We start from the raw sequence: 18,041 nt of genomic DNA, 5'->3' as shown, positions 1-18,041 counted from the left end.
GCTAGGTTGGCAGGAGCTGGAACCGAGCAACAGGAGCTCACCCCATTGCGGGGATTCGAACCGCCAACCTTCTGATTGGCAAACCCTAGGCTCTGTGGTTTAGACCACAGCGCCACCCACATCCCTCTCTAAACGGTAGACCCAGTATCTAATTATCTTTGTCTTAGGGCATCTGTATTTACCTTTTACTTGTGCTAGGTCAGGGATGGGGAGTGTGTGGCCCTCCAGATGCTGTTACAATTCAACTCTCATTAACATGGCCGATGCTCAGTGAAGATTGAAGTTGCAGTTCAATAACATATGAAGGGCTACAATGCTGGGGAACTTCAAAATATATCAAAGTATATATGGAGAGCAAGACAAAATTTTTGACACTTTGAGAAGGCATACAAGGATACCCGTAACTGGCTTCCTAATTCCTAGGCCTAAAAGTACCGTATTTTTTGCTCCATAAGATGCACTTTTTTCCTCCTGAAAAGTAAGGGGAAATACCTGTGCGTCTTATGGAGCGAATGGTGGTCCCTGGAGCTGAATTGCCCAGGGGCCAAAAGCAGATTGTGCTTTTTATTTTACAAAGAGAAAGGGGAGTGTTGAAAGGACCCCGCTCAGCAGCTGATCAGCAAGAGAACTGGAGAGAGATAAGAGTCCCTGCTCCCTTTCAGCCACGCCCTCCTTTGTTGAATGTGCTGCAGAGGGAGGTTATTTGTTTCCCCAGGACATGTGACTGGCTGATTAGATTATCTTTCTGCAAACAGTAGAAATGGCTCCCTTTCCTTAAGATTTTTTCAGAAATGTGAGTTAAACCCCATAAAAATGGGGCTTTTCCTCTTTGCTTTTCCCCCTTTGCAAAAGGAGCTTTGCTTTTCCCCCTTTGCAAAAAAAGCTGCAAAACCTTTAGCTGATCCTAAAAAAAACAAAAAACCAGGGCTTTTCCCTTTGCAAAAAAGCTGCAAAACCTTTAGCTGATCCTCAAAAAACAAAAAAACCCAGGGCTTTTCCCTTTGCAAAAAAGCTGCAAAACCTTTAGCTGATCCTAAAAAAAGGCCCTTTGCCTTTGCAAAAACAGCTGCAAAACTTTTAGCTGATCCTTTAAAAAAAAACCCCAAAAACACCCAGGGCTTTTAGAGGAGGAAAACCAGAAAAATATTTTTTCCCTTGTTTCCTCCTCTAAAAATGAGGTGCGCCCTATGGTCCGGCGCGTCCAATGGAGCGAAAAATACGGTATAATGCAGCTAACCTGATAAATTGATATGCTGTGTTTCCTCTTTCCAATTTTAAGTTAGCAGAACCACATGCAATCTCTCTCTTCGTAGTTCTAAGCAAGTCAACAATCCATGATTCTAACCTGAAATCCCTCTCCCCAGAGCTACAATGAAACATCCCCTCCCCTCCACCTCATGCAGAGGCTACCCTTGGTCACCTCACTGCCCTCCTCCCTTACTATTTATCAACCTGTCTTCTTGCTGGTTAAATCACACGGCTTTCTTACATTACAAACACCAGTATTGCTGTTTAGGGACAAAAATTATAGTCACGCTCCAGAGTCCCTATACTTATCCAGCACCATCTCCTAATGCCTTGAATGTACCTTCTGAGTCATATTATTCTTTTGTCAATGGATGTAAACATTTATGCTTTTATTTTACAATTTAGGGAACAATGAATTTTTTCCACATCACAATATTCCACATACAAATAAGTAATTATAGCAGGGCTATCACTGGCAAAAACCCTTTCAGATAACACTTTTTAATAAAATCTCAGGCACAGTGATAAATCCCAAATGAACATATAACAAGAATTGTGACTGCAATTCTAACTGCTTTGATAAGGGCAAGGGGTTGGGGGAGCACTACTGAATTCCACAAGCTTTTTGCTCAATTCTCACAGAGTTCACATTTCTGTGGTACTAAGCTGACCACGAAGGTAATTTTGCGAAGGTCCCACATTCAGAGGAATTAACCTTGTCTGAAACACTTAACTTCTCAGTGATGAAAATGCATTCCTTCACAATTAACATCAAGAAATCATTTCAACCTAGTATGATCAATGGAAACCAGATGTTTAATACTTTTTATTGATTTGTTATCCGTTTTCTTCCCTAGATTATTCTCTTTCTCTCTCTCTCTCTCTCTCTCTCACACACACAAAGACAAAAAAATATGCAAACTCCACTCTCCTAATTCAACTGCTTTGCTATTTTTGTGTGTGAGAATGTGTGGATGGATGGATGGATGGATAGATAGATAGATAGATAGATAGATATGTATGTATATTTACTTATATGTAATGATTTATATCCCCCCTTCTACACACCATTCAAGGAGGCTTACACTTAGAAACAGTTATAAAATACAATATTTTGTAGAAGTAAAAATATGACACACCTACACACAGAGAGAGATTCCGCAAATAAAACGAAGACATAGAACAGGAAATTATCTACTAGTAAAACAAGGGTATGCTGGAATTAAAAAATGTTCACCATTTCACAAAACAACAGCATAAGGGGACCAATCAAGCCTTGTGGAGCAAAGAATAATATAATTTCAGTGCAACCACTGAAAAGACCTTTGTTGCCATAGTCAGGACACAGAAAAGGACACAGGTAGGCTGCTACAGGAGGTGGCAGACCCTAATGTATCTTGTGCCTGATACATTTAGGACTTTAAAGGTACATATATGCATTCATGACACTTCAGTAGGAGAGATTAATAAAAAAAAACAGTAGGAGAGATTAATAAAAAAAATCAGTAGGAGAGATTAATAAAAAAAACAGAACTTCTGTGTTTCTGTGTCCATTCTAAGATCCAATGTGGTGTAGTGGTTAAAATGTCGGACAAGCCTGGGGAGACCTGGGTTTAAATCCTCCTTAGGGCATGTAGGATGACCCTGTGCTTTCAGACTAGCCAAGTTGTTTTGGGGATAAAAGTAGGAGAGGGGGGAAGAACCCTGAAGTCACTGGAAAAAGAACAAGATTAAAATATAACAAGCAAGCAAGCAAACAAGTAAGTACCAGAAACACAGTAATTAGGTTGGACAGGTATTTATCAGGGGTGTTTTCTGTGTGGCTGCTCTGTTGTGAGGTTCAGTCCCTGTATGGGACAGTTGCATATTCCTGCATTGCAGGGGTTTGGACTAGATGATCCTAAGGGCTGCTTCCAACTCTACAATTCTATGATTCTATGTCTAAATTGGTATTTTGGAATATCTTTGCCCAGTTATGTGTTTTGACCATGCAGATTTTAGCATTCTTCTAGTCTTGCAAACCGGCATACTGAAGTGTTTGGTGTATTAGTCGACTGTCAGGCTAGCAAACTTTCTTGCCAGAAATAATATATTGTGGGAAGAGTCAATGGCTTTCTTTGCTTTGGTGACCTACTTCTGTGACCTGATACCATAAGTTATGCATTTCCATTAAACAACTGCAGTTTTGATTACCTTTGGTCATCCCCTGCATTCTGGCTGCTGTTCAAGACAATCCTCCAAAGATCTGAGGCTACAAGCTCTTTTTGGTCAACCATTAAGTTGATATTAGGCAGTGGCAGCTCACAAACTTTGCTTTCTGATAGGCTGAATTCTCTGAAAGCAACAAATGACTTCTGGAGCTCATCCCAGTATTCCAAACTGCAGGGAATCTGTAAAGTTAGCAAACAAATCTTAGTTGCTTGACATTTCTAGACAAATATAAAAACATGCGTTTGTAGCTATACTACTGGTTTATTTTAATGGTAAATAGCTAAGATATTTTGTTTGCTGCCATCACTTCAGCCATATCCTTAACAGATTTTTTTAGAAGTTTCATGTTAATATAGCTGGCATTGATATAGGTTTTTATTCAATTCAATGGGTTAGAATACATCTCCAGTTAATACCAGACAATTTGTACAAACACCCCAGGATCACACAAAAATACATTATGAATAGATATTAAACACTCTAAAACACAAATGAATTGTGAATTCCACCATGCATCAAGAATATATTTTCCTAAGACATTGATTAAGTGACTTAAATTTTCTGTGTAGTATAAATACAGTTGGAGACAGAAAGTATTATTTCCCAATGTACATATGTTAGTGATCAGAACTTATTACAGTAAGCAGCTAATTATGCACTTGGGCCCTTTTCAGAAAGGGTGTGATCCATCCAAGAAAGGATATTCCACCTCTCTTAAACCACAGTGGAAACCAACCATCAAAAGTTTGTTCTTATCTAGATACAGTATCAGCTTCTTAACTGCTGTATAGCTCCCTACTGTATCTAAGCACCAGTTTAGAAATGTTACAGCTACTACCAATTCAGATTATGAAAAGTAGAACATATTGACAACAGTAAACTCCAAAACTCCACCAATTCCAAATTGCTATTAAGCAAGCAAAGTGGCAAAACACAGTCCTGTTAAGCTCTACATATTCAATCCTATGGAAAGGGCAAATATCACCCACCAAATATTTCACCAAGTGATCCAATATTGTTATAGATTTGCGGGGGATCCCCCCCAAACCCTATAAATTAATCAAATTGTAGAATTTTGATTACTTGACTGGAAGATTGGAGGCCAGTGAAAAAGTACAGGCTAAGCGTTCTACCAATCCAGGGCCTCACCAGGGATAGAGGCATTAACATGACAAAAGGTGTTGATGGCCCATCTGAGAGAAATTCTTGGGCCTGGGGAACAGAAGTTGCCATGGTGATGGGATGTGTGTTTGAGGTGTTAGGGAAAGAGTCTTTAGAGCAAGGTGTGCTGGGAAGAAGGGAAAGAAAAAAGACAGGTATCCATCTTGGGCAGGCTGGCTAGGAGAGAAGCCTTTGACTCCAGTGCTGCATTGCTTTGGGGAACAAGCCCTGCTTGAGATGACCACGCTATAAGTTTTGGACTCCCTCCATGAAGAGTGAAGGTGTAAATAGGCGAATAAACCATATTTCTTAAAGCTAGGACAGTCTCCACAGGGTCTCAATTCTCCAAAAGAACACAGACCCTGCATAAGTGCCTGCAACCCCCTGCAATCATGATACCGCTTAGCAGAGAGTGGGAGTAGCACCCAACTTTTGTAACAATATATAGTACTCAAATCACTAGAGCACACTGTCTTGAATTACCCCTATGCTCTGCAGATTTTCCAGAAGAAATTACTGGTCGCATATGCTAAGGTAACAGGCTGAGACAAGCATTAGGTTTCAATAGAAATATATACATGAATACAAGTGTACTGCAGCATACTTGCAGTACACTTAAAATCCCCATATAGTGGCCAGAGGTGGTATAGGACTAGTTTCACTTTCATTTCATTTTTAATTTGTATACTGCCTTTCTATATTACTATACACAGGGTGGTTGCCAGCAACAAAATATACAACAACAACAACAACAACACCACACACTTTATAATTATTGGATCCAATACAAAAAGTCATAATAAAACATAACTTTAAAATGTTGGGAATAGTGCAGATCATGTTAGTTGGGGTGGGATCTTGACTACATTCCCCCTCCTGGTCTGCTCCCCTTCTTCCCATGTGCATATTGACCCAGTTTGATAGGCCTGTAAGTTATTTAACTGTTCTTTTTAGGCAGTGGCATTACCTGGAACACCACCTTCCTCTCTCAAGGTCATGTGATTACACACACGAGGAATCAGTCAAATAACAGTTGGGCAGACAGCTACTGCACTCATGCTCTGCTTTTGGGCTTCCCATAAGCATCTAGTTAGCCACTGTGAAAACCAAAGGGCAACTGGGGGGTTGATGTCACACGCATGATGTCAGGACGTTGGGAGGAGCTGGGTTGGAGCCAAACACTGCATCTGCACAGCTTCAATGGCTGGTGGCTCCTCCTCCTGATGTTGCCACTAGCTGGAGGCTACTGCTTCGACCCTCATCCCCCTCCATGGCTGTAACATGGTCAGCTCTGTTATTCGCCTCTGCACTTTTGGGATGGGGGGGCAGCCCCAACCCCAAAAATATAGGGAGGTGCAAAAGGGCTTGGTCTTTTGGACCTGGCGCCCCTGCTGAGAACAGAATGCTGAACTAGATGAGACTTTGGTCTGTTCCAGCAGAGCTCTTCTTATGTCTTTATGGAAGGTTAACTAGAAGAAGACCTTAAAAAAAAAACCCAACACCAATCCAAACACACAGCTATTAAAAAAGCAAAGCAAAGATTTATTTTCACATAATCTTTCATTTTAATAAGTGTGAAACATAAAAGCCCTCATATGTTTACAAATATACAAGATACAGTGAAAATGTAATATGCTGTAAAATAAAAACTGCACATTCATCCTTTAGTGATCCCCTTTAGGAATGCTAGTTAGATTCTGGGAGTCGGAAAAATATCAAACTTTGGAGTGTGAAATATTTAAGAGTGATTTATAGCCTGACACCCAAAGGCCTAGCAAGGAGGAAAGTCCCACTGAAATGCATGGGGTTTACAGTGGCTCAGAGCTTTGGAAACTGGATTTGGCAATTTAAACTGATTTAAACTCTACATTTCTAAGCATATCACATTATTTGTCCTTGTGGGTGGATGGGGGTTATTACTAATGGCCCGGCTTGGTAAATATAAAGGAAGATGACTGCTTTGTGCAGTAGCAGCTGCCAAAAATAATAGTTTGAAACTTGGATATCAAGTATATCCCACAAAATGACTCATGGGCAAGGGAAGTGAGGATATTAGTTGCACTAGAAAGTGTCCCATAAGAAAAATAAAATTGTATTCCTTTTGTCTTCAAAATGATTAATACTCTACCTACATTTCAAATAATGCTCACCTCCTGGGATGTTGCTCCTACCATTTCCACAATAAAAGCAAGGAAAGTACACTGGCATAGTGCCATTAAAACACACACAAACACACACACACACACACACAGTGAACCAGAACAGAGCAGCTCTCTGAATTTTGCACACCTCAGTTCTCCATGTGTTGCATGGGACCCAAGTTTATGAATGAAGCTGAGCAGAAGCAGTCAAAGGCAGGGCAGGGCATTGACGACAATGACTTGGGCTCCTACTAAAAAGGTGGGCCAAGCAGCTGCTACTGAAGCCTACATGCTCTTGCATGAGGGGACAGTGAGTGCTAAAGTCTAAGTAAGCTGGGTGGCCTGAGGTATGTAGCTCCCTGGAATGCTAAATGGGCCACTTTTTGTGTGGATGAGCCCTCAGTGCCTGAGTTTGGCACCAAAACAGCTCTGGTCATCCTGATGGGAGGTTAGGAGAATAGGAGTGTCGGGGTATGGGTGCTGGAGCTCCTCGTGCACGGCCTTGGACTGGTTATGCACGAGGTACCAGTTGCGGGGAAAGCGGCCAGCGTTCCGCGTGCTTTTGAGCACGGTCGCCGGCCAAGCCTCACAGTCTGAAGGATGATGAGTAAGCCAATTGAAGACTCTGGTGGTGTGTGAGTTCCTAATTGCCTTCTTTAAAGAAAAGTTGCCTCGTGAAATAAAATATGTACCCTGACTCTGAACAGACGGACCAATTTACAGAAAATTAAAAATTTTACTTTACTCCCCCCGTTAACCCCAAAGGAAGACAGACACCGGTTGTATCTTTAGTGGCTTCGGCAGAACCCGCGTAGGCTCGTCCCCTAAGCTAAGTTCTCCTAAGCTTAAAGACCCTGCGCGCCCAATCTTCCGCGAGGCTAACTAAATAAACTAAAACCGAAATATCTTCCGCGGGCCTAACCCTAGGCTAACCTATAAGAAAACCTAACTAAAACTAAAACCGAATAATCTTCCGCGATCTAACTCTAACTAAAGAAAAACCCATCCAACCCGTCCAGCCCGCTCCCAATACCCTTAAACTAAACCCTGAACTTAAAGTAAAAGAACGTGCGACTAACCAAAAAGAACGATGCCTAAGCGGGGTGCCTCTGCCTTTTATTAGGGAACAAACGTGACATCATCATTAGTACTTTAACCAATAAAATCACTGTTGCTGCCCTCCAAAAAGGCGGGAAGCAAGTTTAACGCTCATTAACAATTTTGAACATGACCGGATCTACAAAATAAAGGCGGATTAATCTCATAAGTGAACCACACTATTCATTCATGCTTTCACTTTCGCTTTTACGCGCAATTATACCAAAAGTAGACCTCGAAAAACTTATAAAATAATCAAATAAATATGAATCCATGGCGGATCCGTGAAACGTATTCCGACATAGGAGGTCTGAGACCCTTTTTATTTTGCTGGATCTCTTCACAGCTTTTGATATCATCAGCCATAGTATATTCCCAGTTATCACCTGCACCACAAAGGAAAGCTCTGGCCTCCAGCTGCCGGCCGGCTTCACTTCCCCATCATGCCTCTTGAACTGACAGCTGAATTTAGGGGTTTGGGGCCCTCTAAAAATAGGAAAGAAGGAGGAAGGACAGTTTCCACTGCTTGGTAAGAAGGATTGGGGGAAAGTGGGATGGGGAGGAGAAAATGGGGATGTGCAGTATAGGGATCAGGCCGCTACAGAAGAGACTGGGGGAGGAGAGTGGGGTGCCCTATGGATGCTGCATAGTGGAAGAATGCAGGGTGGTGTCAGGCAGGGGCGGAGGAAGGGGGGGCGATGGGAACGCACCACTCCCATCAGTGCGATCCCGGTGGGGTTCCATCGCAGCTGCCCCCTGACCCTGCAGGCAGTGTGCCCCGCCCCCACCTGCTCCCCCCCCCCCCGGTGCCGGAGAATTAAGCCCCGCCACTGGTGTCAGGTGGAGACTGAGGGGACAAAGGGAGGAGAGCAGTGCATATATGGGAGTGGCAAGGGTAATGCAGGGCTCAGGCAATTTCTTTAAGAAGTTCCTAATCCCCACTCCACCCCTGTTTATTGCCAATTCCCTTATACATTTCTCTCCCCACCCTTTCACATACACACAACATGTATACAAATGTAAAGAAAACTATTTGATCTGCATTTCACAAGTGTCGTTCTGTGTGTCCCCTAGAAGCCAATGTACTTTTTAAAAAATCCACATTATTTCCCTCAAGTGAATGCGCCATCTGAACATTACTTGAGTTCAACTAACATACCTCACAGCCAGTGATTAATTTGTAAAATAAGAGGTGCCTAGGTCCATGACTGTCTGTAAATTGGGCCTCTTATCTGAAAGCTTTACTCTTTAATCCTTGACTATGCATGTTTGGTTTAGAGAGAGAGAAGGAGAGGGGGGGGGAGGAGAGAGAGAGAGCATTCTGCATAATGTATGACACAATGCAAAGCCATTAAATTTCTCCAGCAAATTCTGAGGCTCAATGCAGAAAACCAGTGTAAAACTATATATTGCCATGCATTTCTTTATTCTAGTTATGGAGGTGATGTGACCCAATGGAAGACATGGTATGTTCCTACAAACTAGATGCCTTGGTGAACTTGGCTTATATGAACCAGCTTGACAAGTGTAAGTTCCATTTTTAAAGGGTAAAACTATCTTAGGGTTTCAGCAAAACTAGTCTGCTTTCTTCCTTTTTCTTTTGTGGTCACAAGGATTCTTTAATCACTTGCTCAGACTGCAAAACTTCTCTCCCATGCCCATCTCCACCAATCATCCTTCTTAAGAGTCCTGAATTATTCAAGGGACCAATGTATCTGGGGCAAGAGGCAAGCTGAATTTCACTTCTTCCTGACCTACTTAATGAGAAAATGTTTATATTTAAGCTACCCTGTCATTAGAATGAAGAGTAAATATGTAGAACTGATTCAGCAGGCCTTTGCAGAGCTTGTCTGAGGCCCAGGGCTGGAGTCTTGTTCTTGGCTTAACAGTGTAAGTTGCAGTTACAGGTGGGTAGCCGTGTTGGTCTGCCATAGTCGAAACAAAATAGGAAATTCTTTCCAGTAGCACCTTAGTATCTGAAGAAGTGTGCATGCACACGAAAGCTCATACCAAGAACAAACTCAGTTGGTCTCTAAGGTGCTATTGACCGGTTTAGCCCTCCCAAGCCTGGGGCAAGTGTACTCCCTCTGTACAGGCCTGTGATTCAGGCCACTGGTCCAGTTAGGCTCCATACTCTCTATCCTTGACTAGCAGTGCCTCTCCATAGTTTCAACTAGACCTCTTTGTGAAACAGGCTATCAGAGAGCCTTTACTTGTAGATGTCAGGAACCAAATCATGTTGCATCAGATGCCATTCCTTGTGGAAAGCAGAGTCTGCAAAAGATCCTAGCAGATTCTAGTGGGAGATACCCAGGCAAAAATGTCAGTAAAATCACTTCAAATTTCATTGCAGGTGCTGACTCAAGATTACTGATCTTGCTTCCACAATCCATTTCATGGTAACCAAGCACATCACTGTGATGTGTTGTATGTGGGGCAGCCTCTGAAGAGAGTTATGAAAAGCAATGTCCAAAAAATAAAAAATATGAGTGCACACCACCGGTATAACACCAGCCCTACCTTAGTTACCCATTTCATACTGCTAAAGTCTTACATGACTAGATACTCTCCATTTGAAGGAATGTCTCCTACAATACATAATAAATCTGTGCTCCTACATAATACATAAATCTGTGCTGGTCGGTGACTGTAATAAAGAATTGATTGATACATAACTTCTGCCCCACCCCAGTTGCATTAAAATCAATAGCCATTGTTATTTTAATGCTGATTTTAAATGTGTTTTATTTTTATTTTAACTATTGTTTCTAACTTGTTTTTGTTACTTTGGATTTTGTAAGGATGTTTTTAATCAGTTGGGATCCACCTTGAGCTCCAACTTGGGAGGAAGGCAGGATGTAAATACATTAAATAAAATAAGTAAATAAATTTGAAAATGGACTAAGATGGACCCTGGAGAGCAGATGTCAGTCAGAGCAGACAATAATGGATAGATGGACAAATAGCCCGACTTTTGTAAGGCAGCTTCCTATCTTTCTATGTTCCTGGGTTTTATTAAAGAGTGGTTGTTTGGTATTCAAGTTGCCGCTATGCTGCAAGTTAAAGGCAGTCATTTGAGGAATATTAATCATCAGCATCTATATCCATTGACTTCAGTGGGAGTTGTTCACATATAATTAAGAACAGGACCTCTGCCTTGAATAAACTCTAATGTTAAAAATGTTCTCCTTTAATGTTAAAAATTAAAATAAAACAACAATCTGCATTTTGCTTCCAAGTCATGACCGTTACATGCACCAAGCTGCTAGTATATACTCTATACTCATTCCACTACACTTGAGTACATATTATGTTCTATAAAACAAACCATAGACACTCAGTTATATAGCTGAAATGTCAGAGAAGTCATGTTTGAATAGGGAAAAATATAGTTCTCTTTTTACATTATCTCCCCGCCTTTTAGATGACTTTAGAAAGAGGCTTCTATACATCTTCAACTAATAGAAGCCATAAAACCCCCTTTGTAATATTGGAACCAGTTGAGAAACCACAAGTATTCAAATGCAGGAAATCATGATTTTATAACATTTTAATGTGATCTACTCTTGGGAAACAAAGTTAACCAAGCCCTATTTCTGTTCAGGAAATATTCCACTGTACAGTTGTAATACATTGTGGTATGGGGTACAGCTGCACGCTTTTCACCTGTAATGCCCCACTGGTATTGTGGCTTTGCTGCATTGCATCAAGATTGCCTTCCTGTCCGGAAAGCCCTCTAAGTACAAACAAGACTCTAAGCTGAGGTTTTATTTTCCCTTGGTATCAGAATATGGTAATTCAAGAGCCCTGAGAAATACTTTTTTAACCTTTATGAAGAAATATGCGGCATTCCTTTATTTTTAGGGAAAGCATGTGGCCAGCTTATCTTATCAATTCATCAAGCTACTAGGTTTTAGAGCAAATGCAGGTGTGCTGTGGACTGCAATGTGCTACAAAGACTGGATTTATTCTCATTAAAAAGGAAACAAACAAACAGATATTTAAAATATTGGTTTCATGAAAACACAGAGAGAACAGTGCATGAAACATGTGCATGTGCATGCATATATATATGGAAATAAGATAATATGCTGATAAGACTCAAACCAATTTCATATGAGGAATGCCTCTCCTGTCTTTTGTTGTACAAATAGCCTTGGAGGTCACTGAAAACTTTGACTGCAAAGACAGAAAGAAAGAAAGAAAGAAAGAAAGAAAGAAAGAAAGAAAGAAAGAAAGAAAGAAAGAAAGCCGTTGTACAAATATTCTGCTCTTAGTATGTACTGCTTGGTTTTGCAACTGATGGATACAGAGCTATGTATCATACAGAGCTATGGATGCACATCTCATACTGAACTGCTACATATCACCTTGAAATGTAGATTCAAACATGCTAGTAGGCATTTGCTTGTTTATTTAGCTCTCAACTAACTTTGAGGAAGAGAACATCATGTGCTGTGCAAACAAATAAGAAAGGCACTTTAAGAAAGACAAATTGATACATAATGGATTGAGGTCAGACAGCAGTAGTGCTTTGTGGACTCTCTGTGTGGATATTTTATATATCTCTATCACTATAAATTGCTCTACAGCAAATCAGTCCATTGCTCCATCTAGCCTAGTACTCTGACAGGCAGCAGTTCTCCAGCATATCAGGCAAGAGTTTCCTCTTTCCCAACCTTGCTACCAGAGATCCTTTAACTAGTGGTTCTGGGATCGCAACCAGCAATAACAGTACTGCTAAATTATAATTTTAGCACTTTGAGGCTAAAATGATGGCATTCAAGATATAACCACAGGGGCTTTCAAGCACATAGCTCTAATTATCATTGGCAGATACTCTGATTCGGCAGTTGCTTGCAAGCTTGAGAGCTCCCACAGACATATAAATACTGCCTGCATTCCATCTCCATGTATGGAAAAATCACCAATTGATCTAAGAAAACATCTTGATGTTTGGACATCAGAGGTTGGGAACCTTGCAACAGACAGAATTTAGGCTGCAGTCCTAAGGTGGTGATGTTGGTGGGAAATGAAGGCTGTTTTAAAATCCATATCCTAGCAGAGTATGGATTTGATATCCCGCTTTATCACTACCTGAAGGAGTCTCAAAGCGGCTAACATTCTCCTTTCCCTTCCTCCCCCACAACAAACATTCTGTGAGGTGAGTGAGAGACTTCAAAGAAGTGTGACTAGCCCAAGGTCACCCAGCAGCTGCATGTGGAGGAGCGGAGACGTGAACCTGGTTCACCAGATTACGAGTATACCACTCTTAACCACTACACCATCCTAAGCTCTGTTGGGCTTGGAGCTCCGTCCAGGTCACTCTTACCACTCTCACCCCCATTGGGAATAATAGGAGGGAAATTACTGTCTGGGGGGGGGGTATTGGGGGACTGAGAAGGTTTTGGATCCAAGCAATTCTCACTCTTCCCACAGAGTACCCCCTTTGAGGGCCCAGTGACATTGGAGATCTGACAGCAGTTGTGCTGGGGTGTTAGGAGGTTTTTAAGGTGGTAGGGAAGGGAATGTGACACCAGAGCTCCCTCTTGGATGCCAAAGAGGGAGACCTGATATATTCTATGGTCCCTGAGATGCCCTCCCAAGGGACATGGGATCGCACCCTTAAGATTGAAAAAGCTGTGGTCATTTTATTTACCTATAAGAAGCTGTGGTCATTTTATTTACCAATTAAAATGCCAAGAGAAAGAGATTACATATTCAAAAAATATCTGTTCAACCAGTTTGCTATAACTAGCATTTAGAACAGGCTAGTGTTACTCTTTACTGTCAATAATTGTGGCAGAACTTTGTGGCAGAATCTTCCCTTGCTAATGCTATGAACTTAACTCACTACCTTGTCATGCCCAAATTATTTGGATTTCCCAAATACTTGCTTCTGAAATTTGAGAAATGAGTCAAACATCAGTAAAAATTGTGGTTTTCCAAAAAGCCCTTTTCCCAGCCTCTCAAATGCCAGCTCAACCTTGCAGTCTCAATGGGGAATGCAAAACAAAAAGGAAATGGAATCAGCCAAATATGAGGTATTCTCTGTTAAAAGGAAAAATTAATGCCTTTGACGTTGACCATAATTAGTTTCCTGTTGACTGCCATGTCAAATATTTCCTGAAGTTATGACTTATAGTAAATCTCAAGCCAATTGCTCTAAAGCCCATACTTCCTTTAGCCACTGTTTTAAGCAGCAACTGAGTATTTAAAAAGCGGTCAATTTATAGGGTCACATAGTGTTGAAAATATCAAACTCATAAACTCTTAGTGCAAGAATACTTTAGACAAGCACAGGCTTATTGATGCACTTAAGACAATAAATATGCCCTAAATGTGATCCATTCATTTAAACCTAAAAATTCCAGTGATACATATAATGAAATGTAGCACATATTTGGTTGGACCTGGAGATCTGATGGGGCTTTCCATTCTATACCGCCTCCCTCAAACCACTTGAGATCAGGTAACCTTTCAAAACAGCATGGATTTATATTGTGGGAGGGTGGGAAATGGTAGATCATTTTCTGCTCAGGCAAAACCACATTGGGATCCAAACTCTTTATTTTATAGCTCTGACACAGTTAACTTTTGTTTACCAAGTGTCCTTTCCCCTCCCCTTCCTCTAGATTCCCCTGTGTTGAATTTTAGACTGTAAGCTCTTCAAGGTAAGGAACTACCCTACTGTAGTTTATTATACATATTGCTGGAATCAAATATAAAAAAGAAAACAAATCTTGCTGGATTCTTGCATTTATTTCCAAAGTTTGGGCTGATTAACTAGGTTTTCCCTCTAATGAGTCTTAGCAAAACTCTCATTTGTAACATTCTGAACGCCCCCCCCCCCCATCTGGGTCCAGCTATGTCATACATGGAGTTGCCTGTGTGAGAACAAATAAAAACTGATGTTTTCCATAGCAGTTCCTTGCTTCTTGCTAAGACAGCCCACCTAATACTGGAGGAGCATGGGCTTCTTTGTCCTTGCTGAAATAGGGACAACCCTGGACCTCTCAGGAAAGGCTACTATTGTGGTTACTATTTCAATTTATTAGTTGTTTGATGCTCTGAGTGACTTACAAAATTCTAAGAGATTAAAGGATAAAATAAAAGGAAAAAAATATTTTACATTAAAAACCATACAAGAACTTGTCTGGGCAGCCTAAGACTGCTATGCCCCGGGAGGTAACTTTGGTGCTGCTAAAACAGCAGTTTGACCACACCCCCAGAGGCGCACTCCATTGTCTCTGAAGACAGACAGATGCCAACTCACAGAACAGACTCAATAAAACAGCAGCAAAGACATAGTAATCCATCAAAAGAGATATATTTCTACCTGGTGCAGAAAGGATGTTAATGATAGTGCTAAGTGAACCTCACCGGGAAAAGCTTTCCACAACTGAAAAAGCCCTTCTCACCCATTGAATCTTCCTCAGAAGTGGCATTTGGAGGTGGGCCTCAGACAAGACCAAAGGGTTGAAGTAAGTTCATGGGGTGAGAGGCTCCAAAAGATACTGGGCTCCAATATATTAGGGCTTTGAATTGGGCTTTGACTTGGTTTGGCAACATACAAGTAGCCAGTGAAGCTGTGGCAGAATTGATGTTATATGATTAGCTTGCTTCAAGTCTGCAACAATCAGCAGCTGCATTCTGCACTAGCTGCAGTTTCCAAACAGTCTTACACTAACCCATTCATGAGGTTTCCAGAGCATAGATTACTGCAGCCAGGTTTTTCCTGTCTAGATAGGCTGATGGCCCCAAAAGACCCTAAACAGAGTGACAATGGTGGATCTATGTGGACCCCCAAACTCCATGGAAATATTTCATATGTATGAACAGATGAAATAAATACACTAATATTTGTTAGTAAGCACCCCTTTGGAACTCAGGCTTTAATCCAGGATTCTGCACAGGTGTTTAGGATTGTCTCTAGGTTAATTTTAAGCAGGTTGAATAACAAATCTGGTCCAGGCCATGGGGTGGGAAGTATGTGATCCTATAGCCTAGTCTTGATGCTTTTCGTTCCCTGTAACATTATGTCTGTAGAGAGCTAGAGTTTTTCTTATTATTTTCTCAGGTCTATTAAAAGCTTAAAGCAAACGAGAATCAACAGTTTCACTCACCTAAGTCTCTTCTACCCTTATAAACCAGGGGTGTGTTAAAATATATATAATAAATGACCTCCCACCAGCACTGTGAAAATATACTTTCCAAAATAACAAAAACCCTACCCACCTGAAGAACATCTCCCAGGTCTGCAGTACTGATATCAGGATCTTCAGTGGTATTAAAGGGAACAGGAGTGATTCTCACAAGTGTGAGCACTCTGGGTTCTGGGTATCTCCATAACATCATTCCTGGGTTATCCTCTGTTTCATTGTAAAACACAACTTCATAGGCACTGGGTAGTTTCTCTGCATCTATCAAATTAGGAGGGGGAAAGCCGTAATTGGTTAAATAATTTCTAAAAAGGGAGCATGCTGGTTTACAAGAACAAAAGAGTTAAAAACAAATCTCTTAGGATCAAACAGAGGGAAAATAAAAAAGCAGTTTCCCTAAGTTTTAAAAGGTCATAGTAAAATGGAAAGAAATCAAAAAGGTACTTTTCTACCAGATGCTTCTTTAATTACCAAAAAAAATGCTGTTAAAGGAAAGTGATCCTTAATAGCCTACTACTGAAATTATTTTGTTATTGATGTGCGTTTTCAAAATGCTATTTGTACCTGTATCTTGTATGTATTGAAACAGGCCTGTTCTCAGATCGTCCGATGTATGCTCTGTTTTAGAACCCTGGCACCTGTCTGTAGGACTCTGCACCAAATGTGCTTGATCGGTGTTCTGTCCGTGCATCTTGCCTTCTTGGACAAGGTAACTTTGCAGAAGTTCATGCAGAAGAAGTAAGCAGTTCAAATGCTCTTGTCCCCAAAAAACCTTATAAAAAGAAAGCTAAATTTAGCAACATTTAAGCACTTTGTGTTCAGCCATTCATGAAGCCAGCTTAATTGCTAGCAAGTTTATTCTAGGAATTCTCCAACTTATCAGATAAACAGGCTCGAGCATCTTGAAGGGTTTAGAAGTTTAGACCCTGGCCCTGAAATATTTGCTATTTATAGTGGCAAAGATTTTGAGCGCAAGGAACTAGCAGCAGGGTTTCTTATGACAGCTCACAGTGAACTTCCTTAAATCAAAGAAAAATAAAACTTATACCCTCCTGTATTAAGCAAGCAGAAAAGACAGGATTCTTGGCTTTGCCCCTCTGCAGAAAGCATAGGTCAAGTAAAAAGAGACAGAGGTCTATGATGGGATGTAATACCCTTTAAAATTAATCAGAGAACCCCCAGAGGAGAAGAAAAATAAAATAGGCATAGCCTTTTGTCAATCAGTTTAATGGAATACAGATACAGAGAAGACACTGGGATCTTCCTTATGTTTGGGGAAGGTGAGCAGGGGCAAGCTGATCCTCTGCTATGTACAAAAAAGGAAGAAGATGGGATGCTGGGGAATTCAGGAAAACTTGAACCATAGTAGTAATACCTCTGCTGTTTTGTGAAATTATCATCACTTTATTTTTTGAGCCATGGATTACTGCTCTAACAGTTCTTGTTAAAAGACGCCTAGATTTAATATAGTTTTCAATAAGACAACTAGATGCAGCAAATATTATCTATCAATAAATTTTCAGTTCAAAAAATGTCCCCAGAGAATGTGAGATACTCAAACTGTTTGCCTGGCCCTGTCTGAAACCAGAAGCTTTCCTGTTTTCTCTTGAAATATCCAGCTTGGCTTGTTATTTGCTCTGCAAGCAACTTTCAGCAATACAGTTGTACCTTGGCTCTCAAACAGAATCTGTTCCGAAAGTCCATTCAATTTCTGAAAATGTTAAAAAACCAAGACGTGGCTTCCAAAGCCATAGAAGCCGTGTCAGACATTCGGCTTCCAAAAAACGTTCACAAACTGGAACACTCACTTCCAGGTTTGCAGCGTTCGAGAGCCAAAACATTTGAGAACTAAGCTGTTTGAAAACCAAGGTACGACTGTATACATACTATGCACCATAGGAGCCAACTCCTAGGGGTCAAGGTCCCTTTGTGTCCCCCCCAATAAAGTATTTGAGGACCCCCCCCAAGTTGATGGGCATTGCCATTCAAATGGTGTGTGTGCACGGCATCATATGATTAT

At 40.9% G+C, this 18,041-nt stretch overlaps 1 protein-coding gene across 5 annotated transcripts in view; it reads right to left on the bottom strand.

Annotated features, from left to right (window-relative positions):
* Positions 1-18,041, bottom strand: part of VPS13B (vacuolar protein sorting 13 homolog B) — a 360,398-nt gene that overhangs the window by 65,382 nt on the left and 276,975 nt on the right. For all 5 annotated transcript variants that reach the window (XR_004427068.1, XM_033155647.1, XM_033155648.1 and 2 more), the window contains exons 38-40: positions 16,586-16,793; positions 16,098-16,282; positions 3,442-3,638 (exon numbers count right to left, since the gene is read on the bottom strand). Coding sequence is in view for 4 of the 5 variants with exons in the window: in XM_033155647.1 (XP_033011538.1) it covers positions 3,442-3,638; positions 16,098-16,282; positions 16,586-16,793 (590 nt within the window). In the remaining variant the exon portion in view is untranslated. The remainder of the gene's footprint in view (positions 1-3,441; positions 3,639-16,097; positions 16,283-16,585; positions 16,794-18,041) is intronic.

The sequence above is a fragment of the Lacerta agilis genome, chromosome 7, assembly GCF_009819535.1.
Source record: "Lacerta agilis isolate rLacAgi1 chromosome 7, rLacAgi1.pri, whole genome shotgun sequence".
NCBI classification, from domain to species: domain Eukaryota; kingdom Metazoa; phylum Chordata; class Lepidosauria; order Squamata; family Lacertidae; genus Lacerta; species Lacerta agilis.
Note: the sequence above shows the minus strand (reverse complement) of the source record. Positions and strands in the feature narration are given on the sequence as shown.